At 35.2% G+C, this 27,803-nt stretch overlaps 1 protein-coding gene and 1 pseudogene across 7 annotated transcripts in view; one reads left to right on the forward strand and one right to left on the reverse strand.

The window, feature by feature from the left end:
• LOC148845738 (Glyceraldehyde-3-phosphate dehydrogenase-like family protein) overlaps positions 1-8,534 on the reverse strand; it is a 51,450-nt gene extending 42,916 nt beyond the window's left edge. For 2 of the 3 annotated variants that reach the window (XR_016102105.1, XM_088954103.1), the window contains exons 1-5: positions 8,187-8,534; positions 6,465-6,615; positions 5,993-6,073; positions 5,589-5,704; positions 1,588-1,641 (exon numbers count right to left, since the gene is read on the reverse strand). Coding sequence is in view for 2 of the 3 variants with exons in the window: in XM_088954103.1 (XP_088810229.1) it covers positions 1,588-1,641; positions 5,589-5,704; positions 5,993-6,073; positions 6,465-6,615; positions 8,187-8,282 (498 nt within the window). In the remaining variant the exon portion in view is untranslated. The remainder of the gene's footprint in view (positions 1-1,587; positions 1,642-5,588; positions 5,705-5,992; positions 6,074-6,464; positions 6,616-8,186) is intronic. The other variant, XM_088954104.1, reaches the window with a different exon arrangement.
• A 7,523-nt stretch (positions 8,535-16,057) lies between these two features.
• LOC148845739 (protein FAR-RED IMPAIRED RESPONSE 1 pseudogene) lies at positions 16,058-19,932 on the forward strand (annotated as a pseudogene). 4 transcript variants are annotated; one of them, XR_016102564.1, is made up of 4 exons: positions 16,058-16,528; positions 16,981-19,059; positions 19,204-19,287; positions 19,381-19,932. The product of XR_016102564.1 is annotated as a protein FAR-RED IMPAIRED RESPONSE 1 pseudogene, transcript variant X3 (transcript). The 4 variants fall into 4 exon arrangements; XR_016102565.1 differs by having other exon boundaries at positions 19,427-19,932; XR_016102563.1 differs by lacking the exon at positions 19,381-19,932 and having other exon boundaries at positions 19,204-19,371.
• Positions 19,933-27,803: the final 7,871 nt, after the last annotated feature.

Raw genomic sequence — 27,803 nt, forward strand, 5'->3', positions numbered from 1 at the left:
AATCATTCAGGGAGGTGGAAGAACCTTGTAGGAAAATGTAGAACAAGGAAGAAGATAAGGTAAATTTTGGCCAGGGGATTTCATGAGCAAGTTGGAAAAGAAAGAAGGACCAAGAGGTTCTGAAGTCGAAGAAATGGTCTGTGAAGATTCTGGAGAACAGGAGACCGTTCAAACCTTTGAAAATATACGTGGTGTTGGAATTAGAGAGATTGATTGATTGTAATAAGGAATTAGGAGAGAGTGAGCAACTGCCTAATTCCATAAGAAGATTTAGAGACAAGAAGAAACTTTGAACTGTTCAAGTCTCAAGAGTTTTCAGCAACTTTGAGAGGCCTTGCAAAGGGGTTTGGGTTTTGGAATTTTTTTAGTTGGGGTTAGGGTGTTGTTTGATGGGTTGTTTCTTTTTTCATTAGTTGAAGGGTTTTTCCTCTGTTTGTTTGGGTGGTTTTTGATGAAGGGGAATTTGGCCCGACCTCGTGACAGGGAGACACGTGGACATGACTTGGCATAAGCGACAACTCGACATGGTCAGATCGGCACGTGGATATGACTTGGCACAGGTGACAGCTCAGCATGATCAGTTCGCTAAAAGTGACTTCGGGTACCCTGATACCCCGAACTAAGGACACCCCGAGCTAAGAGCATCCCGAACTAAGATCGTCTCAATACCAGGTCACGACTAGGATAACGGAACCGAGTTCACTACAGATCGAACACAGACAGATGAACCACCTCGGTCAAGACTACCTCGGCACAAGATCACACCAAGACCACCTCGGTCCAAGGGCACTTCGGCATTCGTATCAGAACAGACCTAAAGAGCACGAGCTCGGGAAGCTAGCCACCAATCAGCTCGCCATCAGGCAACCCGGTACCTTACAGGCAGCTCACCTCCCGTTCAAAATGACCTCCGCATGACAACCCCAAGGATCTCGCCACCGTGTTCCGCATCCTACGGGATCGTACCTCACAACGGATATATTAGCTCACCCACTCCCCGGTTCAGACAGGAGAGGGCAATCTTACCGGTTGGTGACATTTTGCCCACCTAACACGCAAGCGGATCCCATCACAGCGAGGATCCAGGAACCGCTCCACCAACCCACAAGGACTCCAGTATATAAAGACTTCACCCCCCAGGGGCGAAGGTATGTTCTTTTATTGTTGTGTGTGTAATCTTTGCTCTCTAGCTCCCTAACTCACTATTATCATCTTCAAGCTCTCTACTACCACTGTGTTCTAACTTAGCCATCGGAGTGTCCCTGCCGGGTGAGCCACCCTGGGATCTCTGACCCCTCTCTTGCAGACTACCCAGTTCATGTCGTTGCTGGCAGGTGGCAGCCAGATCATCTCCAGCAGGGAGCAGCCAGATTATGCCACATCAGTTTTATTATAGATGATGTGTTTGGGCTTGGTTGGAAAGGTTATGGGTGGAAGGTTTGGTTAGGTGTTTGTTTCCTTTTCTCCCTTGGATGATGCCTATCTCCTTGCTCTACATTCTTCTTTTCTAAATAAAGTTTTTTTTTTCTATTTATCTTCAAAAAAGAATCCATAAATATTGCAACATCAAGAAATGAACATACTTACAGTTGATTCATGGCGAATGTGGCGTGGATGTGAGACCAATTTCTCATAATCCTCCTGCACAACAGATTGTATAAGGATTTTCTTTAGCCATTTGAGGGACTAGATCATGATAATCAATAGAATAATTGCTGAAGAATGGGAAAAATGAAAGCACCATTTGATCTGCAGGAAGATCAAAAGATGAAATTTTTGTCTTTTCCCATTTGGTAGCGAGTAGCCCACTAGGTGAAAAGATGGATGCTTTAGAAAGATGAGAAGGCTGGATTTCAGGAAGCTTCAAATGAAGACTCTGAACTTTCCAAGCCCTTGTCTACTCAATAAAGCTTGGTCACTGGTCAGTACGTTTGCAAAACTCCCACATGTGACACGATCAAAAGTTCATGGGTTCTCTTCCCAACCCCCCATTTTTCACTTGTCTGGTTGCTCTCAATGCCACTGAAAACACAGTGGAACCCCCACCGATTCAGTGTAAGCTCTTGTTTCTATTCCTTTCTCTCCCATGACTTCAAGTTTCATTTTCTAGAGTTTCAATTAGTTGTCTGGTGTTCTTGTTGTACCTCAATCATATGGCATATGCAATAACGTTCTTTGTTCTTGTATCTTCATATTTCCATTCCATATAGAGTTTCATTTTCACATTATTATTCATCTTTGCATGTTCATTTGACCATGTTCTATTCTAGGGTTTAACCTCTAATGTAGGTTTTCTTCTTCATATTTCCATCTTCTTGCATGTTTAATTTCTAGCCTTCTAGGGTTTTTTGTGTTTCGATCTTTGTATTAGCATGTTCTTGCATTCTGATTAGTAGTTCCTTTAACCCCCAATATAGGATTCACTTTTTTGTTTCATTTCTCTGTTATTCACGAATGCATACGAGCGCTTAACTTCTACTTTAGCCTCCATGTTTACATCAGTTCTATGTTCATTCCATGTAAGTATCGGTTAACATGCATTCTTCTCTGTCTTCTCCATAACTCCTGAATACACTGACTATTTATAGCTTTGTTTCATTGAAATGTATAAACAGCATATTGTTTATTACTCTGTATATAACCTCTACTTTTAAGTTATTAATGCAAACCAATGTTTTCTTGTGTTAATAAAGTCCATTTTTCCTTTTGCTTTGAATATAATTGATGGATCATTTTTAATAAAACCATTAAGCTCCACCTGACATTGATCATTCCATCGGATAATTTTCCTTGAGAAGGCTTATGGATGAGATGGTGGCTTTTGTTTCTATGCACTCCAATGGCTTAACTAGTTGAGATGGTGGTCATAAATTTTCAGAAAATTATAGTATATTTATGGGATTAGAATTACACAACTCATTGGGATGGTGGTTGGTAATCCACAACCCTGTAATAGAGATCCTCATTCAGTGATAAAGGGTATGGACAAAGGAATTGTTGTACATGTTTAATTTTTGGTGACTTTTTTTATGTACCTGAGGGGACTTGAAGAAGTGAACTTCTTTGGGCTGCTGATATTTATAGGATATGAATCGGAAACATTTTATGAGAGATCCATTAATAGGGATTGTAATGAGTTGTCCCTAACAAGTATGTCATCTAGTTTAAGAGCAAATCAGACTCTATCAACAAGAAGTGCAAGAAGAGTGCAAGTATCTAACATTGAAAGACAATTTGAATAATAATGGCAACTACCCTTATTTATATGTTGTTGCATCTTTTGATCCAGTTTCTCATACATCAGATATGTTGTCTTAAATACTAATAACAAGTTACCACAGCACGAGGGCAACAACGCAAGGCTCAGAATATCACAGATGCAGAGTGGAGTGCATTCACCGCTGGCATAGAAGCAGTGCAGAAGCTGGGAATCAAAATGGTTTCTTTATTTTCTGATGCACAGAGTACAGTAACTACAGAACCACTAACCAAGATAGCAGGCTGCAGTTCTTAACTATGTAATTTACTTATCAGCTGCTATCTTCTTGTTAGCAGTCCTTATTATTATTGAGCTTAATTGTTGACTTCTAACGCCTGCAGCTCCTGCTCATATCTTGCTTATCTGTTTTGCAGCTACAGGTTCGTTAGTTCAACAATTTGGTTGTTTCAAGCATTTCATCTTGATCAACTGTTGAACCTTACTGATTGAGCCTTCAAACTTCCACTGCATATCATTTGTCATAAGGCTTAGATTCAGTTTGAGGGGAAGGGTCTTGAGCTTGATTGTCAAGGGTGTAAGAATTCGAATAGAATTCCAAGACAATCAGATTTTTAGAGCTCTACCCAATTCACCCCTCCCCCCGGGTAAGGCCATCGGTCCCAACAGTCAATTTGCTAGAAGAGTTAGATGGGTGTAAATGTTCTTTGCTATGAAGTATAGGGCTGAAGATTAGATTGAGAAATACATGTCTAATTGGTGATAGAAAGGTACAAATATCTATGGGGTAGATTACTTAGAGACCTTTACTCTTGTAGCAAAGAGGAACTATATATGAGATTTATATCCCTTGTTGCTAATTAGCTTCTATTATACAGTGATGTGAAAAATGCTTTTTCGAATGGAGATTTACAATAGGAGGTTTATCTCTTGTCCCTGGTTCTTTAGTAGCAATGTTGAGAAGGGGGAGGTCTATAGATTGAAGAATCCTGCATAGGCTAAAGCAATCTCCTTGAGCTTTATTTGGTCAGTTTAAAGAAACTCTTCTAACAAATGGTGACATACAAGCATAGTCAGACCATACATTATTTGCTAAGAGGGATGGCGGCTTACAGAACTCATCATTTATACAGATGATATTATGGTGGCAAGGAATGATATTACATAAGTTGACAAGCTAAAGATCTAGGTGAACTCAAATACACCATGGGAATTGAAGTTGTTAGATCTTAAGCATGAGATCCTTATCTTGTAGAAGAAGTACACCCTTGATTTGTTGAAAGATAAAGAGAAGCTAGGGATCAAACCAACTGATATTTCTCAATTAGAATCACAAGTTGTATGCCTCAAAGGAAAAGGCTAGAAGATATGGGACTGATTCAATGGTTGGTTGGAAGGATGTTATACCTATGTATGGCCAGGGAGGATATCACATATGCAGTTAATGTTATTAGCCAATAATAATTATCAAAAAAAATGTTATTAGTCAATATATGCACACCCCTATGAATGCACATTTGGCAATTGTTGAGAGGGTTCTATCTTACTTGAAATGGCATCCAAAAAAAGGCATGTGTTAGAAAACCATGGGCAATTAAGATTGGAGCTTTCATAGGTCAAGGTCAAGCTAGTTTAGTGGAAGATAGGCAGTTTACCTTAAGGTATTACACACTAGTTAGGGCCTTAGGGGTAAACTATTGCCCTAGAGTAGCAAGAAGCAAACAGAAGTAGCTTGATCAAGTGCAAAAGTTGAAAATAAATCAATAGCTCTTGGAGTTTCTAAAATTCTTTGATTGTGGTCTCTAATAGAAGAGTTGGGGGTTGATCATGCAAAACCAATGATGTTGTACTACAATAATCAAGCAACTATAAACATCACACATGATCCCACTCTACATGATAGAACAAAGCATGTTGAAGTAGATAAGCATTTTATCCAAGAACATGTTTCAAGAGAGATGTGTCTTCCATTTGTCACCATTAAGGGGCCCTTAGCTGATGTTTTCAGGTGTTGGCAAATCTAAGTCGATTATTGATGTAAATAAACTGGGCATGATCAATATATATGCTCCGATTGAAGGGTGTTAAGAGGTTATATTTGCCATTCTATCACTTTTTTATCTTTTGTTTTGCCTGATCAGATGTGTAAGGTTAACCAGGCATGTTTGTCATTTTGTCCCTTTTTAACAGACACAATAAAAGGAAAGTAAGGGGGCAGCAGACGACCCCACATTCTCTCTCATCTCAAAAACAGCTTTCTCTCCTCTTGTCTCTCTACACTCTCCTCTCTTCTTTCTTCTGCTGCCACACATTTAAACCAGATTGTTCTTCATTTAGTGTTAGACAAGTCAAGTATTCTAGGAAAAATTACCATTGGAGATGTAAGAGGCTTCTTGTTTGCTAGCACAATGCAGCAACCAAGATCAACAGCTTGATTTAGTATTTCAATAGTCTCAGAACTGGCAGAGCAATCAACAAATGTCAAACCTGTAGGGAAAAGAATCAATAGAAACATATGTAATATGTTATTGTACATTGATGAAATTTGGGAGAATGGTATGAGATAGGATGAAAGAAAACCCCAGCCTAATAATAGTGCCCATGTATTTTTATATAATTATTATCAAATTTGAATTAACCAACACTTGAAAAGGTCATCCTCACTGTGAAGAAATGTAGCCAATGTTTAAATTTCCAAAGGGGATGTGAGAACATTGTCATGGATAGACATACTAGCAATGGAAAGAACCATTTTACTATCAACATGCTACAAACCAGTTGTTCCACCCAAGTGACTGGCAATATCCACAACTTTTTTCACTGATTCCAAGTTGCTGAATATCTGGCATTCACCACCTAAATCACATAAACAAACAGAATTAAGAAAGAATATACATTTGATGGATCATTTTCATTGGTTAACTCTTCAGATATTGACTTTAACATCAATCAAAATTCAGTTAACACAAGTAGTGTGCATATATAATATAGGAATCAAAATGAAGTAATAGAAATAATAAACCTAGAAAAGGACAACTACCCAATAATGGTCCCTGCCATCCAAGATCTCCTTTGGCGTTTTTTTTTTTTTTGGCACAAAGTGGCCACTCTAAGACTTGAATATGTATCAGCCCAAGATTTTATCATTACACCAAACATTTCTCCTTTAAAAAACTTCTGAACTAGAACCTTACACATAAAGATCTATAGTAAACTGGTCATTACAAGAACCATTATATTATACTACCTTTGCCGCCCAGAATTGACAAAGAAGAACCAGATGACTTAACCCGGCAAATTTCTGTCAAGAAAGCGTCATCTAAACCCCTTGTGAATACATCTGATGCTACAACCACTGATTTGCTGTCGCATATTCCCACAACACGCAAAAGCACTCCCTATTTCAAACAGTATGGAAATCTCAATAACACAAGTTCCAATTAAAGGTAACAGAAATAAAACCATCAAAGAGGAACATCATAATCTAGATAAAGGAAAACCTGGGTCATCAACACAGCCAAGTCCAAAGTAATAAAAACAGCATATGTGCAGATAGATCAGGGCGCATTGTTGGATTACTCCTAAAACAGAAACTTTGATATAATCCGTGTTAATTCAGACCATCTATTACAAGACGGCTCCTTATTCTTTGCAACAGAATTCTGACTGACTAAAATAAGGTATTGGATCACTTCCAAACCAGAGACTTCTTCAATTCAGACTGTTTCCATCTGTTTGTTTCAATGCTGGTTTGGGATGCTTTGGGAGTTTGTGTTTGGATTTTGGTCTTTTGGTTTTTTTTTATAATAGGCCTTGTTTTTCTGTTTGTAAGAGTTGGGAAAGGAAGTTGGGTATTTGAAAATATTGAATGGTTTGGGTACAATTTTTGTTTCTTTTCGGGTGATATCTTATCACCTAGGTGTAATTGTTTTTCCCTTCTTTTCTAATAAAATTTTTCTTTTTTAATTTACCTTCAAAAAAATGAGTTCAGACTTCATAGTTTAACAATAGAAATGGCACTTAACAAGTGGAATGGTGGAATAGGATTCAGCACACTCAACTAAGTTCAATCCGAACTTTTGTCCCTAACCAAATTTCTAAAATTTTAGTGCAATCCATCCTAGATATCAGGTCATATGGTCAAGTCCGTATTGACTATCCCAGGTTGCATCCCAAGTTTCCTCCTCCTAAGGGATCAAAGTGATTTATACACCTCTAGGTCTAAGTCTAATTCCCAGACAATCAAAACAGTGATATTAATAGATTTGCTATGCAAATTTCAGCTGTGTACAGTGTGATGAGTTCGCATGTTCTATTACACGTTTGAATCTCTATTCACATATATAGACAGGGCAATAAGTAGAAAAAAAGAAGAAAGGAATGGATAACTATACAGGTGTTCTACCCAAAAAAAGAGTGAACTATACTGGAGTGTAACGTATCATCAACCATCTAAACAATAAAAAAAAGGAAAAAAATAACTACCAAAAAATCGATGGATGCTAACAAAGTTAATAGAATTCTCTTCTGCAGTCAAGTTCATGAGAATAGAGGTTCTTCTTTTTGCTCTATTCTCCAAACAAATAGAACATTATTAAATCCAATCCATTATGCAAATAATTCTCTTCTCCACAACTGCAGTGAGAAGTTGTAATTTCTTCTTCATTCGACTACAGAATCAATTGAAAGATGATTCTATATACGATAGGAACCGGAACACTTAAAAAACTAGTTTTCATTTCCATGCATCCTAGAGACACTTAGAAAATCCAATTTAGATATTATTACCTCCCCATTTACTTCACTCAGTTAAAACCCAGAAAGGACCCCCCTATTTTCTTATTAAACAGCCCATTTGCTCCGTAATCAAAATGTCAGAAAGCCGCTACTTGAAGCAGTAGGATGATCATGATGTTCATTGTTTCAGAGGGAAACTATTGTCTATCTCACATCCAGCTATCTTAGATACCTGTTTGGCATGAAGAGATCTGCAACTGACAATGTGTTGGATGAGCTGTCGCCCAACGCCTCCACAACCCATCAGAATCAATGGAATGGTCTTCATCTCCCTCTCTCTCTCTCTCTCTCTCTGCTATTGCTAATCACTGTGCGTTCATGTAATGGCTCCTAGTCCCAGTGAGCTGAAGCTTATAAGAGATGCCGAGAAATACAGAGCTCAGTTTTGTTTTCCACTTTTCATTTCTTTCATCACACCTAAAATAGATGTATTTTCACAAATGACATTGTTGTGCGCGTGTCGGATGTCAGTTGCTTTCATTTAGGCAAATGGGCTTAACAGCAATGGGGCAAGCTTCCCTCAAAACCCCAAAACCAGCGTTTTTAACTCGCGGTCGAACCGATCATTTGGATCATGGGTTAGACCGTTATATGTTGGTTTTCTGTTTTTTCTTATTTTCTAGTCACGTTTACCATATCTATACAAAATTCTAAAAATTCTTATTTGTCACATTTATTAAATTTACTATACTGGTGTGAGACAATAAATTTATAAAACGCATAGACTCAATTGACCGGACTTGAACCCGAATCAAATTAGATTAGTCCAATTTAGGTAGCAGACCAAACCATTTGATTAATGACTTGCACCGACTTAATATAAGAATATTTTAAAATAATAGCGTTTGGAATGTGGAGAAAGATTAAGATAGAAATAGAAAGAGATACAGACAGATGTCAAATGATCCATTAGAGATATGTCAAATAGTATTTAAAATATTTTTTAAGAAAATGTTTTGGTGGAAAAAGATAATTTAGGAGAAATTTTAGGAAATGGACATATTTTAGGATGAGTGGTTCAATGAGATTTCACCATTAATAAGAGATAAAAAATCCAAAAGAAAAGGAAAATTAGAATGAGGATTTTGGAACGTGACATGGCTTAATTTTTTTTTAGGGTAAAAGATTTAAACCCTCTTAATGTTTTTCTTAAATACTTAAATCTCCCCTCTTAAAAGAAAAAAATAATAATAATAATTGGATTCAGAGTTTCAGACCTCCCATATTGGGTGACAACATGGGAAAAAGTATGCTTGTAAATGGAGTGAATTCAAATTGAATCGGGCCATGTTCGAATTCGATTCCAATTACAAAATAAGTTATTTGAATTCGATTCGAAATCAGACAGATATTCAAAAATCTCAATCGAATTCGATTTTGATTATAATGTCAAATAATTGATTTTAACTGATTTTGTAGAGAAAACTGTAAATCTAAAAACCAACATAAAGAGAAACAACCATCGCATGTAAACAATACAAAAAAACTCAAAAAATAAAATCATCACTTGTTAACTATGCAAAACAAAAGCCTCCAAAAATCTAGAACAAGAAAAAATATATATACAAAAAATAAAAACTCATAATCCAAAGGAAATAAGAAATGAGAGAGAGAAGTTGGATAATGACCCCAATCAACAGAAGTTGAAGTTTAATCTTTATAAGCCCTTTTGTCTTCAATATAATATAGTTCTCCTTACTTTCTCTTTACACTTTTCATCCTCACTGTGAAAGGTGTTGCAGGAAAAAAAAAAAAAGAGTGGATAAGGCCTGTCAATTAAAGTGGTTGTCAATCAAGAACAACTTTTGTTTGTCTTTTGTAGTAAGTAGGTACAAGTGATGCTTTGGGTCATGTGTAAAGGGTGTACCACAAGTTAGTGGATTTAGAATATAATAAATTTGTGTATATTTTATAAATATATTATTGAATTTGAATATTTATCTAATCTAATTAGTATGTATTTGAATTCGACCATTTTATTCCTTTCGAATTATTCGAATTCGAAATTTCATATATTGTTTATACCATGGTAACATGGCATTTCTAAAAATTCTCTCAATAGCATAGGCCGTTGGCCCCCAACAGCTAAAGTTTTTTCCCATGAGTCATCAGTTCAACTGTCTGAGTCGAATGGGTTAGACTATGCTATGTCAGCATTTTATATATTTACCTACATGTATAATTATATACATATATCTATACTACTTTAAAAAATACGAATGACCTCAAGAATATTTATGGAACTTTCTAAGGACAATATTTACTTCTCTACATTTAAAATTATTGATAAAAAATGAGGGCAAATAGGGTAATCAGTTCTTGATATTAAATAAGTTGAAAAGAGGTATTTTAAAGATATTCAATGCATTCAATTCTCTCTCATTAAATCCAACATTTAAGTTATTAACTTGCATTCATGTTCATTGAATCATACATTTAACTTATTTTTATTTATTCCCATCATTAAGTTCTATTAATTAAATACATACTTAATAAATTAATAATTCCAATAACATAAAAGCTTATGCTTTTAAAATCTACCTAGCAAAAAAATAGTGTTTTCATTTAAGTGGTGGTAAGAAATTAAATTATTTTGGGTCAAATGGGTTAATCCATGTTGTCATGATTAAATAATAAAATTAAAAAAATTAAAAATTAAAAAAATTGGGAACATTTTTAACATACATATTAAACAATAATTAGTATGATAAATAAGAAATGTTTTTATTAATGATGAAAATGGAATGTAAAATTTAAAACCAGTTTGAAATAAAAATATTTTCCTATTCTCTCCCATTAAATCCTATATTTAAGATATATTTCTCTCATCTTTAAATTCTTGTAATTAAATCCATAATATTAATTTTAATAGTATAAAAATAAATAATTTGAAAATTAATATGAAAACAACACCATTTTCTTCCCTCCTGGTGGTGGGCAAGCAATTCGACCATTTGAGGTCAAATGGATTAATAAATAATGTCATAATTAAATAATAAAAAGTTAAAATAAGTAACTATGAAATGTATGAAGTATTTTTATCAATGATAAAAATGGAATGCCAAATTCAAAATCTACCTAGAAAGTTTTTAATAATAGAAAATACAAAGAATCACAAAAAAAAAATGATAGAGAAATTTTTGGGCACATATCTAATGTTATATATTTATAAAAAATAAAATATTGGGTACATTTCTAATACTATACATTCATTATATTGAATAAAAATAAGTTTTATACATAAGAAATAATTTTATCAATGATGGAAATGTAATACAAAATTTAATGTCAATGTAGAAATCAAACAATTTTTATTTGTAGATGGTGAGTTAGTGGTTTGAGTAAAATTATGCCGTAGACAAATAAAAACCAAGTGTGATAAGTAATAAATATTTGATATAAAAATGTAAACGAAATATATAATTTAAAGGGAAATTATAGTCAAAGTTTGTTGTACATTTAAAATTAGGTTACAGGTTGGTCAAAAAACCAACAAAACTTTGACAATTGGCTCTACATTTCAAATTATAAAACCCCCCGCCATGTCATTAGAGGCTTATGTGGTTGTTGCCAACATGGGACTCTTATTCCATGTTGGACATAACCAAAAAAACTATATCAAAAATAGGTTTTCAGTTTCTCTCTCAATTTCCCTCCCTTTTCTCTCACTCTCACAGACATCTCTCAATCTCCCGCTCCTTCTATTTCTCCCACTCTCTCGGCTTCGGTCTGTAGCAAAATCAAAATTCCTCTCTCTCTCTCTCCCCCTCCCCCCCCTCCCCTCTCTATTGTTCTCCCTCAATCTTTCTCATTCTTCTCCCTCACTCTCCACCTCAAACAATATCTCCCTTTCCCTCAATCTCTGTCGTTCTCCAGTTGGTGTAAATTTCATAGCCAAGAGTTTATTGTGAATTTTTTTATCAAATTGGTGTAATAATTTTTGAACCATACCAAGTTGGTCTCATGTTATTTTATACGACTTGATTAATACCATATAAGTGTGTAAGAAAAAAAACGAGAGAGGGAAAGGGAGAGAAATTGAAGGAGAACGATTAAAATTAAGGGAGAATGAGAGATTGACCAAGAAAGATAATGAAAGAGATCGAGGGAAAATGATAGGTAGAGAGAGGGAAGAAAGAATCAGAGAAATTGATATAGAGAATGTAAATACAGAAAACAAAACCATTTTTTATTTATTTTCAAATCACATAGTCGTTGAGCAGATAAAGATGACTGTGAGTGAGAGAATGTGAGGGAGATTGAGAGAGAGAAAGAAACTAAAACCCTTTTTTTATTTTTCAATCACCAAACATTAAAGGGCAATTTCAGTATAAGATTTTTTGTTGTGTCCAATATGGATTAAGAGTGTCATGTTGGCAAAAGCCACATAACCCTCCGGTGACATGGCGAGGGTTTTTATAATTTGAAATGTAGAGTCGATTCTCAGTCGGCTCCAACTATAATTTTTCCTAATTTAAAACTAATCCAAAAGCAATGTTATTTTTTTATCTAGATGGTAGGTTAGTGTCCAACTTTTCAAAGAAACACATGATATCATTAATTGAATATTAAATATTTAAGTTTTTTTAATCATATTGTTACTTTTATTAATTTTCAATTTCTATATTAACTATGATATATCTAAAATTCAAGTGATTAATATGAAGAAAAATTTATCATGTGCAACGCATGTGCTTAATTACTAGTGTATATAAATACATATTTTCTATCAATAAATAATATGTAATTATTTTATATTTAATTTATAAATTAATTCAGTTTTTTATTTTTATTTGTAAAAACATTAAAATTTGCAATTTGATGTCAACAAAGGGTTTTTTTTTTTTTCACGAAATAGTGAGACAAGCCCCTTGGGATGCATAGATCTCAAAAAGTTAACAAAAAAAAGATCACCCCAATCATATATTGGAGCATAATGTTATGGCCTCCAGAAGTTTGCATACATATTTAGTGTGCAACCTATGATGCATGATTTTCAAAACTGGATCGGATCGGACAGTCAAACCAAAAAAATTGGTAATTGTTCAGCCCTTGGGTCCGGTTATACTATAAACCGGTAAATCTTTAAAACCCGTTGAAAAGTCAGAAAACCACTGACTCAGCGCAGTCGAACCACTAAACCATTCGACCCAGACAACAGTTTGTAGGTTATCATTTTTATTTTCACTGATTTAAATAAAATTAAAAAACAAAATAACCCTCATATTCCCAATCCCATCCCTTACGTTTAGGGTTAGAACGACCCCATTTCTGTTCTAACCCTAACCTCCTCTCAGCCGTCACACCCAACTGACCACCTACGATAACATACAACGACCGACGATGATTTACGGTATCCGGCAATGGCGGTGAGCTTCATTTATGGTGGCCAACGTTGATTTTGCAGCAGATCCAACAACAGTAACAGTTGTGGGTTGCGGAAGTAACAGGTTTGGCGATTGAGTTGCAGCGGCGGCTAACGATTTTATAGCGGATATTTTGCAACCTTAGCTGTAGTGACGGTGATGGTATATTTCTTGCCCACTATTATCCCATACGTGCGAGAGTAAGTTTAGTTGTTCTATCTGCAGCCTTACCTGTAGCTTGGCAAACTAATAAACCGTGATTCCCAATTGACTTTCAGGAACTTACCAAAAGGAAGAATCCCTCGTCATAGTTCCTATGTAGGATAAAATTGACCAAAAACCTCACAAACCACTCACCCAACCCAAGCGCAATTTTTTAAAGTATCAATGAAACCTCCCTCACATCACCAGTCACGACTGAATTGAGTTTCAGGCTCGAAATTGGGGGTTCCCAAAACTGGGGAACCACCAATTTCGAGCATGACACTCAATTAGAAACCACCAATTTGGAAACCCAAATATTTTGCATTTTTTTTTTTTATACCTTCAGGCTCGAAGGACCGAAGGTCGGGTGGTTCCCAAAAGTTGAAAATATATTTTTTATTTTTAATTTATTTATGACATCATGGATTGAACTGTTCAACTCGAATAGTTGAATTGCTTAACCGAAAACCGGTCCCTTGACCGGTTTTGTTTCCAATTCGTTCTTAAAATCCTTGCTATGATCTTGTTACTGAGTTAAATGAGTCAATTGTTCAATTGGGTGGGCTGCATAGATCTTGAAAAGTTACTCAAAGAAAATATCACCATAATCACACATTATAGCACAAAGTTATGGCCCCCAAAAGTTTGCACACATATTTAATGTGCAATCAGTGACTTGGTCACCAAGTTTAATGGGTCAATGGACATCCAATTGGGTTAAATGTTTTTTGACCTGGTCAATTATTTTTAAGAACATTCTTGATTTTACTAGAACCGAACCCAAAATCACGATAGGGTAACAATTTGAACGGTTCAACCAACTGGATCAATGACAAGTTGAAAACATTGGATGGCATCATAGCCATAGGGGTAGAATTAGTTAATTGTCAGAAAACCTAAGGATATTTTAAGGGATTTTGCGAAGAATAAGGATATTGTTAGTCCATTTCCTAAAACTTAGGGGGTAGTTTAAAAGATTTTCCTTGTATTTTTATCAATATATACTACTATATAAAGGAAATCAATTTTGCTCATCACATAATGCACCTCACACCAACCCCACAGTATATCGCAGCCCTAGGAAGTCTTTCCATGAATGATAAAACCAAGTATGAGAGATATTCCCAATGTACAATTGAAAATGAAGTAAGGTTGGTGTGAGATGCACTTTGTGAGCAACAAATCCATTACTAATATTTGCATTGGTTTTGGTGCATACAGATAATAAAAGTTAAATTTAATTATATAAATTCAACTTTATATCTTTACCTATTACTTTCATAGGTGCATAGCATATTTTCCTTTGCTTGGTTTTGGGCATGTCATAAAAGTTAAATGAAATCTAACCAAATACCATATATAGTTTTTTTGTTTACTTTTTTACACAAGTTTCAATAAGGGTAAATTGGTGAAACCTCCCTCCAAGTTTAGTATTTGCAATTACCTATTTGACATAGTTGCAAGTAGACCCCCTCCATTAGCACCCTCTAACAATAGACATGAAAATGTACAAAATACCCATGTAATTACTATTGAAGCTGGTTTTTACATAAAAATAAACAATACAAACTTAATCAACAACAACAACAAAAAAAAAAAAAGAATTTAAAGTTGCAAATTTACCTTTGAGCGATTGATATAAATGGCAAATCTGGAAAATAAGGCCCTATTTGGTTGGGTGGAACCAAAATCTCATTATTGTTCCTATTGGAATGGCCATTCCCTGTCCCTCCCTTGGGAATAAAATTATATTCTTGCTAATTTCAATTTTCATTCTCATTCATGTCGGAACCAAACAAACCATGGGAATAGAATATTCCGATTTCGATTCTAAAGGATTTCCATTCCGATTTTGATTTTAATTAAAACTGTGAACCAAATGGACCTAAATTAATTTTGGAAAAGAGATCGAAAGGGTTTTAGCTATGGATACACATGAGAAAATTTTGAAAAAAATAAATATTTTGATCAAAAGTAATGTATGAATTAGTTTGGACATTTTAATAACTCTTTATAAAGGATTACAACATAAGGGTCTATTTGCAACTATGTGAAAAAGTTCAAGAGATATAATTACAATCATGGTTTTTAAAACTAACTTGGAGACCAGATCTGGTCATTGGACCAAACGATCTGACCGTTTGAACTGAATGGTTGATCCATTATAATAAAAAATAAAAAAATAAAAAATGGTCAAAACTGTTTAAACAAACAATTAATTGATCGAATCAGTGGTTTGTTAATTAAAATTAACGGTTTTTTAAAAAAATCCGATTTAAAAAAAAAAATGGAACCAATCACCTGACCGGTTTCAGTTTTTCCTGTCCAACCGTTTGTTCCGATTTTGAAAACCATAATCACAATTATCAAACTTAAGAACATTTCAGCAGAAACTTTACTAAGGTTTCAGCGATTTACCCTCACGTGTCAGTGACATGCCATATTTTTCTGCTCGAGTGACAAAGATACCTTTGTAATTCCTCTTGTAATTTCTTGAACTCTCGAAGGCAAATAATAAAAAATTGAGCTGATGTCATATGAAAAGCACTCTCTCGGTTTCGAAACGCGACCTGGCAAGCGTCATAAACTGCTTTTTCCTCGAGGCGGTCTTCACCTGAAAACAATCGCAGAGACACAGATCCGTCACCGGCGCCGGAGGAAATATCATTCAGCGCTCCTTTTCTCCGTTTGTTTTCTTAAATTTTCATAAAATTTGGCCTTCCTCGACCCCTCTACTGCTATCTGAGTGTTCCCATTTCAAGGTTTAGGGTTTTGTTCCAAGATATTTTTAGAAATGAGCTATCGTTGTCATCGTGGCAGTTTCGGTAACAGAAGTGCCTTGTTTTATCCATGAAGTTTAGAGTAGACAAATACGGCTTAGCTAGGTTCCGATCCTCCGAGTTTTGGATTTCAAAACCCTATCTGCGAAACAAGAAGGTTAAAGGTGCGAATTTTTGGCCTTTCATTTGTTTCCTTTGATATTTAGTGGTACATGCTTCCCTTGGTATTCTAACTAGTCATGGGTTGTACTTAAATTCCCCATTTTTTGGAGTTAATTAATAGGAGGTCATTGCCTACCAAATGAACATTTAAAAAATAATAAATTTAAAGAAACAAACTGGCCTATATGTTTTCTTGGTAATTTGGATACTGTGATTCATCCACTTATTTTTGCATGTATTCATGCACTTCTTTATGGAGGAATGTTGTGCTCACTTCTGTTTCTCTACGTTACATTTTTTGTATCCAGTATCTATTATTTGTCGTGTGCTTATTTGTCAGTGTGCCTATAGGCTATAATTTTGTTTCTCCCCTTTATTTTTCTGTTTCTTGGTTTATGAATATCTACTGATTATTTGATTGCTTATACCTGCCATGCCTTATTTTTATGTATAGGGAATTGATATTCAACAATATGTGGATGAACCTGAATGCAAGCGTCTAGGACAAATTTGGGTGAAAATGTGATCAATGATGTATAGGTGCAGGGTAAAGCTGAATTGGGTATGAGCTTTTCCACCATGGATATTGGTTTAACTGAAGATGATGCAATTTTTGAGCCTTATTTGGGAATGGAATTTGACTCACATGAGGAAGCATATTCATTTTATGAAGAATATGCTAGTTGTGTGGGGTTCACTGCAAAGAAAAAGAATACAAGTCGGTCAAGAAGAACCGGAACATTTATTGATGCAAATTTTGCATGCTATAGGCAAGGAAGCAAAATTGCAAAACCTGGGGTTGTTAACCCACGGCCTACTCATAGGACAGATTGCAAGGCAAGCATGCATGTGAAAAGAAGACAAAATGGGAAATGGTATGTGTATAACTTTGTGAAGGAGCATAATCATGAGCTTCTGCCTGCCCAAGCATATCATTTTAGAAGCCGCAGGTGCATGGATGCCATTAGCAAGAAACATTTGGACTTTTTGCACGCTGGCCAGGTACAAATAAGTAAGATTTGTGCTGCAATGCCCAATCAGTGTGATGGAGATCAAACTGTTGGTTTTGTGGAACTTGTGAGAAATCAAATGAAAAAAGCACGTTTGGCCATAAAACCAGAGGAAGCACAGGCTCTGCTTGATTATTTTATACGTATGCAAGAAGAGAATGCCAACTTCTTTTATGTGATTGATTTGAATGATGAGCAACGTTTGGAAAACGTGTTCTGGGTTGATTCCAAAGCAAGGCATGATTATTTCAGCTTTGGTGATGTTGTTTGTTTTGATACCACATATCTTACAAAGAGATGTAATTTGCCGTTTGTTTCTTTTATTGGAATGAACCATCAGTATGTTCCAATATTGTTTGGATGTGCCTTACTTGCAGACAACACTCCATCAACTTTTGTCTGGTTAATGCAGATGTGGTTTAGAGCAATGGGTGCAGTAGCTCCAAAGGTGATAGTAACTGATCAAGATAAATCTATGAAGGCAGCAGTTGCAGAGGTTTTGCCAAGTACATGCCATAGATTTTGTTTAGGGGATATATTAAGGGATGTACCTGAGAAGCTCAGTCATGTAATGAAAAGAAATGAGAATTTTATAGAAGAGTTTAAAAAGTGCATTTCTAAGTCGTGGACAGAAGAAGAATTTGAAACTCAATGGTGGGAAATGATTCACACATTTGAACTTGGGGAGGATGAATGGATTAAATCATTGTATGAAGATCGTAAACATTGGGTGCCAGTTTTTATGAAGGATACTTCTTTTGTTGGGATGTCTACTGCTCAACGATCTGAAAGCATGAACTCTTTCTTTGAGAACTATGTGCACAAGGAAACCACATTAAAAGATCTTTTGGTGCAATTTAATGTCTTTATACAAGATGGGCGTGATGAAGAATCTAGAGTAAATTCTGATACATGGCTTCCAATGCCTCCTTTGAAGTCCCATTCACCTTATGAAAAACAAATGTCTACAATATACCCTCATGAAATATTCCAGAAGTTCCAACTGGAGGTTTTGGGAACAGTTGCATGTCATCCTAGGAAAGAGAAAGAAGATGGGTCCAAGAAAATATATAGGGTCCATGACTTCGAAGCACAAGAAGAATTCACAGTGGCATGGGATGAAACAAAATCAGAGGTATGCTGTCTATGTCGTTTGTTTGAACATAAAGGGTTTCTCTGCAGACATGCAATGGTTGTTCTGCAATGTTCAGCTGTGGTTGAAATCCCATCCAAGTATATACTAAAAGGATGGATGAAAGATGCAGGGAGTAGGCATATCATGGGACAGAGATTGGAGGAAGTAGGATCTAGGGCAGAACGCTGTAATAATTTATGCCATCGAGCCCTTAAGTTGGGTATTGAAGCCTCACTATCTCAAGAAAGCTACAATATTGCACTTCATGCAATTGAAGAAGCAATCGGAAAATGTGCAATAGTTAATAACCCAATAATACACTCTGCAAATCCTAGCATATCTGACCTCCATGGTTATTCTGGTGCTCAATAGACCATAAAAAGATATGGTATGCCCAACTAAAGTTACCATCATGATTAAGTTGCAGAAATTGTTTTCTTTTCTTTCCTGACTGGCGAACTTAAATTACATCAGTCAATGATGATTTGATCTATTGTATAATAATTCTTTTACCATGTTTTCACATATGCAGGGACAGTTTAATGCACCAATGCCTGTTAGTGATGCTTAACATATTGGCACTACAGGGCATGTGTAATGCTATGATGTGTCTGTGGTATGCATATCCATTGTATACTCACGAGATTATTTTTCCATCATTAACATATGATTATAATATTCTTGTTTGGGGTTTGCACTATTTGTAAAGGTCTAAAATTCACTCCATCTACTTGCATGGCTACAATGACAAGCAGAGATAAAAAAAATGGCGGAGAAGTACGGACAGGCCCAATGCAGATTTCTGATTTCTGATTTGCACTGCAGAGTTATAAACATTCAAAATGTCAAAAACCCCCACTCTACACACCAATGCCTGCCCATTGGGCCTAAAAACATTTCTGATTTGCACTGCAGAGCTATAAACATTCCGAGCTGGCACCCACCCCAACTGCACTTTGGGCCTAAAAATTCTGACCCTAGGCTGAACCGTCATTCTCCTTAAAAAATGGGACTGAGATGGTTATGTTGATTGATTCTGAGTATGCATATATACAATCAGGATTTAGCAAGGCAGGTGCTAATTCCTTGGTTAATGAAGCCCCTTTATTAGATATGAAATTCTTTTTTTTTATTATTATGTAAATTGTCTAACCATCTTTCATGATGTAACTACGCTAAATGTACTGAAGTGGGAGCTCTTAAATGTATGATGTATCTTTTATTTGGAATTGTAAAATTGATGTGAAGATTGTTGTGATAATTCTAGAGTTTTTGTGTTTATGTAATCAGATTTGGATTTTGTAATATGCATCTAATTAATAATAAAAAATAAAATAAAAAATGCATGAACTTTATAGAAAAATTTGGATACATTATTACTATCATTGTCATCATTTAGAGTTGCCACGTGTAAATCCCATGCGCACTTACTAGTATGTGCAAAAAATGAGAATTAATGTTATTGATGACAAAAATAGTTTAACATATAAAATTAGAAAAAAAGCAAAAAAGGAGAATTGTTGTCTTACACATGACCCATTAATTGAGTAAAAAAAGGCAACGATCCAACCAGTCATTTATCATGTTATTGACGCAGCCAACGGTTTTTTGCCAAAAAAAAAAGTAGTTCTGGTGAAAGAGACCCAATAAACTAAAGTAGGAAGATTTGAAGCTGGGTCTTTAAGTTGAAAGGCAATAAATCTGCTCTTACACAATGTTTCAAATACTTGTCTTTGTTACATGGGTGCTGAGAAGGACAATAAAACTATTAGAGAAATTGAGCTTTGACCAATTAACCCCATCTTGGATAATACACAATAAATAAACAAGAATAAGAGAAAGTGTAACCCTCATATTGGGTTACAAAGTTTTGAGTGTCATTGACAAGCCTACATGTCTGACTGGACTCTTCTTTTCATAATGTCCTATCTTCTTAGTGTATGTTTTTTTATTTATTTATCAAAAAGTAGTAATTCAAATTATATTTTGAACCTCACAATTAAATATGGATTAAATTCAAAAAATGAATATTTTATCTAATATTTGTATTTTAATTGTAGTATAAATATAGAATTATATATATATATATATATATATATATATATATATATATTTCTATGTATGTAAAAATAATTCTGATATATCACACTTATTTTTTTTTAATATGATAAATATATGATATTACACATTTGCGTAAATATTTTTTTTTAATTTATGCATTTTTTATATTTTAATATGATAAATGTTCCTTTCACATGCAGGCACGTGCACCCTCATTAAGACCACTCTTTCCTCCATCCCCTATATGGCTATACCACATGACGGGTTTCGATATTCCTTCCTCTATTTGCAAAGAATTGAACTCAATTTGTAGAGATGTTTTTTTTTTTGTGAGGAAGAACTCAAAGTAAGAAACTTTTTTATCTTTATATATCCTAAGTGTTTGTACTCCTTCAAAGAATATGAATAAAACAAAAAATTTGGAAGAAAACTAATGAAGGGGGTTTGGCAAGGTTTTTAAAACAGACCCAGAGAACGAATCGGTCAGGGGTCCGGTCCTGGGTTGAACAGTTTGACCGTTTGAACCAAATGGTCGGCCCGTTCTGACAAAAAGATAAAAAAAAAGGGTCAAAACTGTTGAATGGTTTGAACGATTCAACCGCCTGGGTTAGCGGTTTATTGACCAAATCAACGTTTTTATTTACAAATATCCGATTTTTAGGAAAAACAAAATCGGTCACCTGACCATTTCCCAGTTTTTCTGATCCAACCGTCCGATTTAGTCTAGTTTTAAAAATGATTGGGGTTTGGTATCATATCTATAATGGAAATTTGAAAGCTTTCAAATTGAAATATTGTATCAGAGTCTTGCAAAATAAGTGATTCTAGGCCAACTTCATTGGCAAAGGTTCTATCTCTTTTTGGTATGACAACTAGATAGGTCTTGGTCTAGTAGTTTTTAAATTAGAAGATGAAAGTACGTAATCCAAGACTTTGAGGTGAAACAGATTTTAAACAATGATGAAAGTTGCAATTTTAATTAGGACTCATGACCCTTAGGTGGAATAGCATACTTTTGTTTGTAGTTTAGACCTTCCTATTAAAGCTTTTGTGTTCATTTGGAAACATTCTTTGAAAGTAAATAAAGAAAAAAATATTATTAAAAAATGAAAAAAGGAGATTACAAAGAAAGGTGATAAGCAATCAACCAACAAAGAGAAAAGAAATCCTTAATAGGGACAACCCCAAGAAAGAACAACTCCACAAAGAGGAACAATTGACAAAGAGCAAATAAATTTATCTTCACATTTGAACTACATTCCAAAGAAAGAAGAAAAAAATGATGAGCAACTTGAAAACTAAGAAAAATTACAAATCCTAGAAAAAAAAAAGGACTAAACCCTCAATCCTCAACGCACAAAACCAAGTAAAAACCAACTAGACGTCAAAATTAATCCATTTTCTTGGATACTTGTGAAAGATCCAATTTCCTTTTTTTCGAAGATTTCTTGGATTTCTTGACAAATTTGCTATGGACAACTCCAAAGAAGCCCATTTCAATACGGTGAAAACCTTAGACACCTGAACTTAATGGTATGTCTTTGACTTTTAAATCATCTGCCTATGTTGCGAGACCCTTTTAGAATAATATTTATATCCTTTTTCCTTTCCATATCCAAAACTCCCATAATTTCCTTTCGTTCTTCCTTCAATCTTTCCTCTTATGTTTCCCCTCCTATCACCTTTTCTTGCAACTCCAACATAGAAAAGATCCCAACCCCATTTTCCCTGATGACCTCTTTGTCATGAATATTTTCCTCCAATTCCCAAAAAATCTCCTCAGAAACTCCTCCCCACCTATAAAAGACAGCCCCAAAATCTTACTTCCATTTTTTATCAACTATTTTTTTCAAGATCAATCTTCTTTTAGACCATATGAGTCTCATCTATGCGGACCTCATCCTTATCTTTAGAGTTTGTTTTAGAGTCAAATGTCTTCATTTTTCCAACCCTGATGAGAACAATGCTAAATCTTCTCCTTTTATAAGCTATTAAAATTCTCATCTTCTTACCTCCCTCATCTTTTCACCTATTCTCTTTGATCCTTTTTAGCTTGCCTCTCCAAATTGACATTTTCCAAATCTCCCTCGTTGCCCAACACTTTATCTGTACTAGTCACACTCCCCTTCATTTGATTTTAAACTTAAGACCCATCCTCTCTTCTTTATTGAGCAACCAACAAGACTTCCTCCTCCCTCTCACCCTCAAGCCTCACTTTTTCCCCATTGTCTCTCTCCTCAACAACCCCTTCTTTCCCTTCAGCATCCATCCCCAAGCCAATATTAATTTTCCCTTAACCTTTTTCCTCCCTCAACATCACATCCATTATTTTTGCCCTTCTTTTTCAACCAAAGTACCATTGATAACATTGCATACACTCTCTAGATGTACTTGAATCAGCTATGTTTAGGGGTGTCCACGGTTCGGTTAACCGAACTATGGGCAGTTTTTGTAAACCAAACCAATACCACCAGTTTTTCCATTTCCCCAATTCGAAATTGAACCGGTAGCACCGATTAACCGGCTTGCCGGTTTCGGTTTTTGATTGGTTTGGTTCTTCAGTTTTTTATATTTATAATATATATTATATAAATATATGTATAATATTATATTATAAATATTATAAAAATATATAATATATGTATATATTTATATATAATGAATATATAATTATATATAATATATAGAAAACATGTGACATATATTAAAAATATATATACCGGTCGGTTCGATTAACTGTCAATTGTTTGTAGGTTAACCAAAAATCAAACCGGTTATTCGGTTTTTCAAAAATACCAAACTGAAACTAGACTAATTGGTTCGATTAACCTCATTTTCCGGTCCAGTTTTCTTGATTCAGTTCAAATTTGTAGTTTTTTATGGACATCCCTAAATATGTTACCATTTTCATTAACCTGTTCTATTACAATGCTCTATTTTTCGATACGTTTCATAAGGGAGTAGAATCTTCTGCTTTTATCAAATCAACCTTGTTACATATCTCTGTTTTTGTTACCAATTTGCTAAGTTCATTATTGGCCTCATAATTATTCTTACCAACATTATCATGGCATGAAGTAACAAATTCCTCGCCTTGTTTTCATGAGAGAAATTCACAATTCTCCACAAATATCCGTCATTGTCATACACTATGGATTCTAAAATCTTCTTCACCATCGCCACACCCTTCTTAATCTTACTTTGCCTCAAGGAGGATAATGATAGAGCCACAATTTGGTCTATCAAACTCCAAAGCTTGATTGAGGTTACATTCTCATAAAATGAATCATGTGATTCGTGATTCATCCCTATAAAACCTAACCTTGTTGGACTTGCAACCCACCAAATGAAGATTGAATTGAACATCTCTCCCCTTTTTCAATGGGCCCAAACAATATTCCATTATATGGAACCCCAATGTCCTATTTAAAAAACCCACATGTCCCCTATCCTCGACATGTGAATCATCTCAAACCTAGCTCATCTTGGTTTGACGCTTAACCACCTTCAAGCCTTTTCAAGTTCCCTCCTCTTACAACACCTCAACCTTTCAATTCAACTTCAAGATTCCCTTCATTGACTTCCAAATGGGTGGTCCTTCTCACGATTGCATTCAACTCAAAACATTTTGAAATCTTTTCCTTAACAGGTAATGAAAATTTTCTTTTAACTTCCATTGGCTTTACAACTTTCTCCCTTTCCCTCACCCTAAGGCCCTGCTCGCTTTTCGTTAAGTTACTTACCTAGGTAAATGCAGTTATCTGGGTAAGTTTTTCTTGGGAAACACTTACTCGAGTAAGTGCATTTACCCACGTTCTTTAATTTCTCATGTAAATAAGGTAGTGACCATTTTATCCATAAAAATCCATTATTAAAAGGGGCATTTTTGTCACACTTAAGTGTTGGCGACTTCCCCCCAAGTGGGATAGTTATTTACCCACCTAGGAGATGGGTATCACCCAGGAAAATAAACTTTCCCTAACCTCCACATAAATTCGAAAAAAGAACATAGAATTCTTGGTCAATAGGAGCCAAAATCTCACTGACCAATTTTCTCCCTCTCAAAATCCAAAAAATAACACCCCCTAAGATTTTCCTACAAGTCATTCTTTTCTTCTCCAAATGGCACCTAGTTTGCCTTGTCATCTTCATCTTCAATCATTGTCTCTACATGCCATATCGTCACTTTAGTTTTTGACACTAACTAGATCTCCCTCCATCTACCTTTAGCTTGGATGTCCACTACATGGGGGATTTTCAAGATTAACCACCCAAAACCTTAACCTTGGTTGCATGTAAGTCATAGGAGCTTACTGCTTTTAACTCTCATCCACGAATCATTGCAATCTTTCCGAAGACATGCTCTACCCATAGGTTGAAATGTAGCCCCAAGATTAACCATTAAACTTCCTTCTCATTACTCGAAGGCAAACAACTCTCAATTGTAATTAGACCTCTTTTTGTTTTCATAATTATAAAGTCTACTCGAAAATCCCTTAAATCAATAACTTCTTTATCCTTCTCAAAGGGGATAAGAATGGTCATTTCTTTTATTTGTATATTTTCTAAACAAGTATCCAAAATTTCCTTCCAATCATTAACTTTATTCTTAGCAGAAACCACAAGCTTTTTGTTCCAGTATTTTTTTTGGTCAGTGACTCTTCGACTAAGGGTTTTATAGGAGCATCCATTTCTTCCTTGCTTTATTTTCTTCACTATATACACCTCCAGCTAAAACTCAAAATAGGGCATTTGCCACACTTTTCCATCCCACTGAATTTCTTTGCTTGTGGATAAGAACTAGTTGTCTTTTTCCTTACCAAACTTTTCCTCCAGGGTGACATACCAACCATGGGCATTTTTTTTTCTTGTCGATGTGTAATATTTCCTTTATGTTTTTATGGGGTCTTTGAAGAAAACCTTCCAATCAACATTCATTGCTACATCCCAAAAACTTTGGAACCACTATACAACCCTTCTCACTAGGAAAACAAGACCCTTCCTTCCCTTTCAACCTTCAGCGAGAGCTCTTCTTGGTGTGTTATCTATTGTAGTAGCAAGTCATTAATTCTAAATCATTCCCTCAAACTTACTTCTTTCATGTACTCGTTGATGTTAGCTGCATGCTCTTATTCCAATCCCCCTTAAGTTGGAGTATATATACCTATCATGCCCAACTTGACATACAGATCATTATGTCGTGGGTGATGAAGCCCCTTCTTCCATGTACTCACCGATGTTAGTTGCATGCTCTTGGTCCAATCCCCCTTAAGTTGGAGTATAGATACCTATCATGCCTAACTAACCATACACTTTCTTCCCTTTCAACCTTCAGCGAGAGCTCTTCTTGATGTGTTATCTATTATAGTAGCAAGTCATTGATTCTAAATCATTCCCTCAAACTTTCTTCTTCCATGTACTCGCCAATGTTAGTTGCATGCTCTTGGTTCAATCCCCCTTAAGCTTGAATATATATATCTATCATGCCCAACTTGTTATACAGATCATTATGCCGTAGGTGATGAAACCCCTTCGTAAACACATCTACAAGTTGCTCATTTTTACATATATCATTTAAAAACTTTTCAATGGAGCTTTGCCCCCTGAAAGTGTGGTTAGAAGTCATGGAGTCTAGATAGCCTCAAAACATCGTTGTTGTGAATGCCCTTGTGTTGAGAATCTTAATCACTTGTTTGTTAATGGTGCTATTGCAAACAAAATTTTGTCTCATTTTAGTAACACTTTTGATATCCCTATCATTACAGATCAATAGGTGATGAACAAGGTTAAACTATTGTGGAACTTCATTGCAATAAACACAATTACATCATATTATGATAGTTTTTCCTTCCATTGTTCTTTTGGGTGCTCTGAAAAGAAAGATGCAATGGGAGTTTTGAGGGTAAAGGCATTTTGTCATATTCTCTCATCAATCAAAATTAGGAAATGGTTGTTGGAAATCAGTTTGACTTGAGGTAAACCTCTCTCTCTCTCTCTTGAGATGAATCCTTACATTTTACAATGCCTGAACATTCCTACTATTTCATCAAATAGAAGAACAATATTGTTGGGTCTATTAGCACTCTCCAACTCAGTTTCATTTTAAATTAAATGTTGACCGCTCATGTCATGGCAACTTGGAAGAAAGCACAGTGGAGGGATTATTAGAGACTATAATGCGGTTCTGAAGTATGCTTTTTACAATTACTATGGTGCTTTGCCAAAAAAAACTACTACAGTGATGATACTTCTATTAAAGCTTAGTGTTTAGTGCTTCTTGATGGTTTAAACCTTTGTTACAACAAGGGTTTGATGAAGGTGGAGGTAGAAAGTGACAACAAATGCCCCGTGAATACTCATTGAAAATTTGAGATCTCCATGGAACATTATCTACTTAGTAAGACAAATTAGAAGTGTGTAATTTTATAAGGGTTAAGTCGGTTTGGGAAGGTAACAAGTGTGTGAACTATCTTTCAAACTTAGACATTAAGGAAAGAAGATACCATGAGTTCAACTCTCATTCTGATCTCCCTCAATCTCTTTTGACTTGTTTAAAGGAGACCACATGAAGTTAGGGGTGGACACAAAGTGAGCTTTCCACGAGTTTCATTGGACTCATGATCGGCTTGATTAGCAAGCAAGCCTATATATTGGACTCAAGTTTGGCTTGAAGTTATATGCATAATTTTTAATTTTTATATGTATTTTTTTGTGAAGCTTAATTCACTATCAAGCTCGAATTAAGATGACATTGAACATATACACTTTTGAGTTGAGTCAAATTTGAGCTCATTCTCTAGCTCGAATCAAGATCGAGCTTGAAGCAGCTTGAATCCACCCCTACATGAGGTTCCCTGTTTTAAGAATTGATTGATGTGTAACTCATTTTTTTTCTGATTCTTTGGTATTTGTTTTGCTGTGGGGCAGGGATGAGTGGGAATGGACATGGGTGCAATTGAGTCGAACCGAGATGAACTTCTACATGTCTTGGCTCGGCTTGATTAAAATACTATTAGGCTTGAGCTCAAGTTTGAGTTCAATTTGAACTCTATTTCATAGTTTGAGCTTGGT

The sequence above is a fragment of the Nelumbo lutea genome, chromosome 7 (assembly GCF_056320005.1).
Source record: "Nelumbo lutea isolate HS-2025 chromosome 7, American lotus-T2T, whole genome shotgun sequence".
NCBI classification, from domain to species: Eukaryota; Viridiplantae; Streptophyta; class Magnoliopsida; order Proteales; family Nelumbonaceae; genus Nelumbo; species Nelumbo lutea.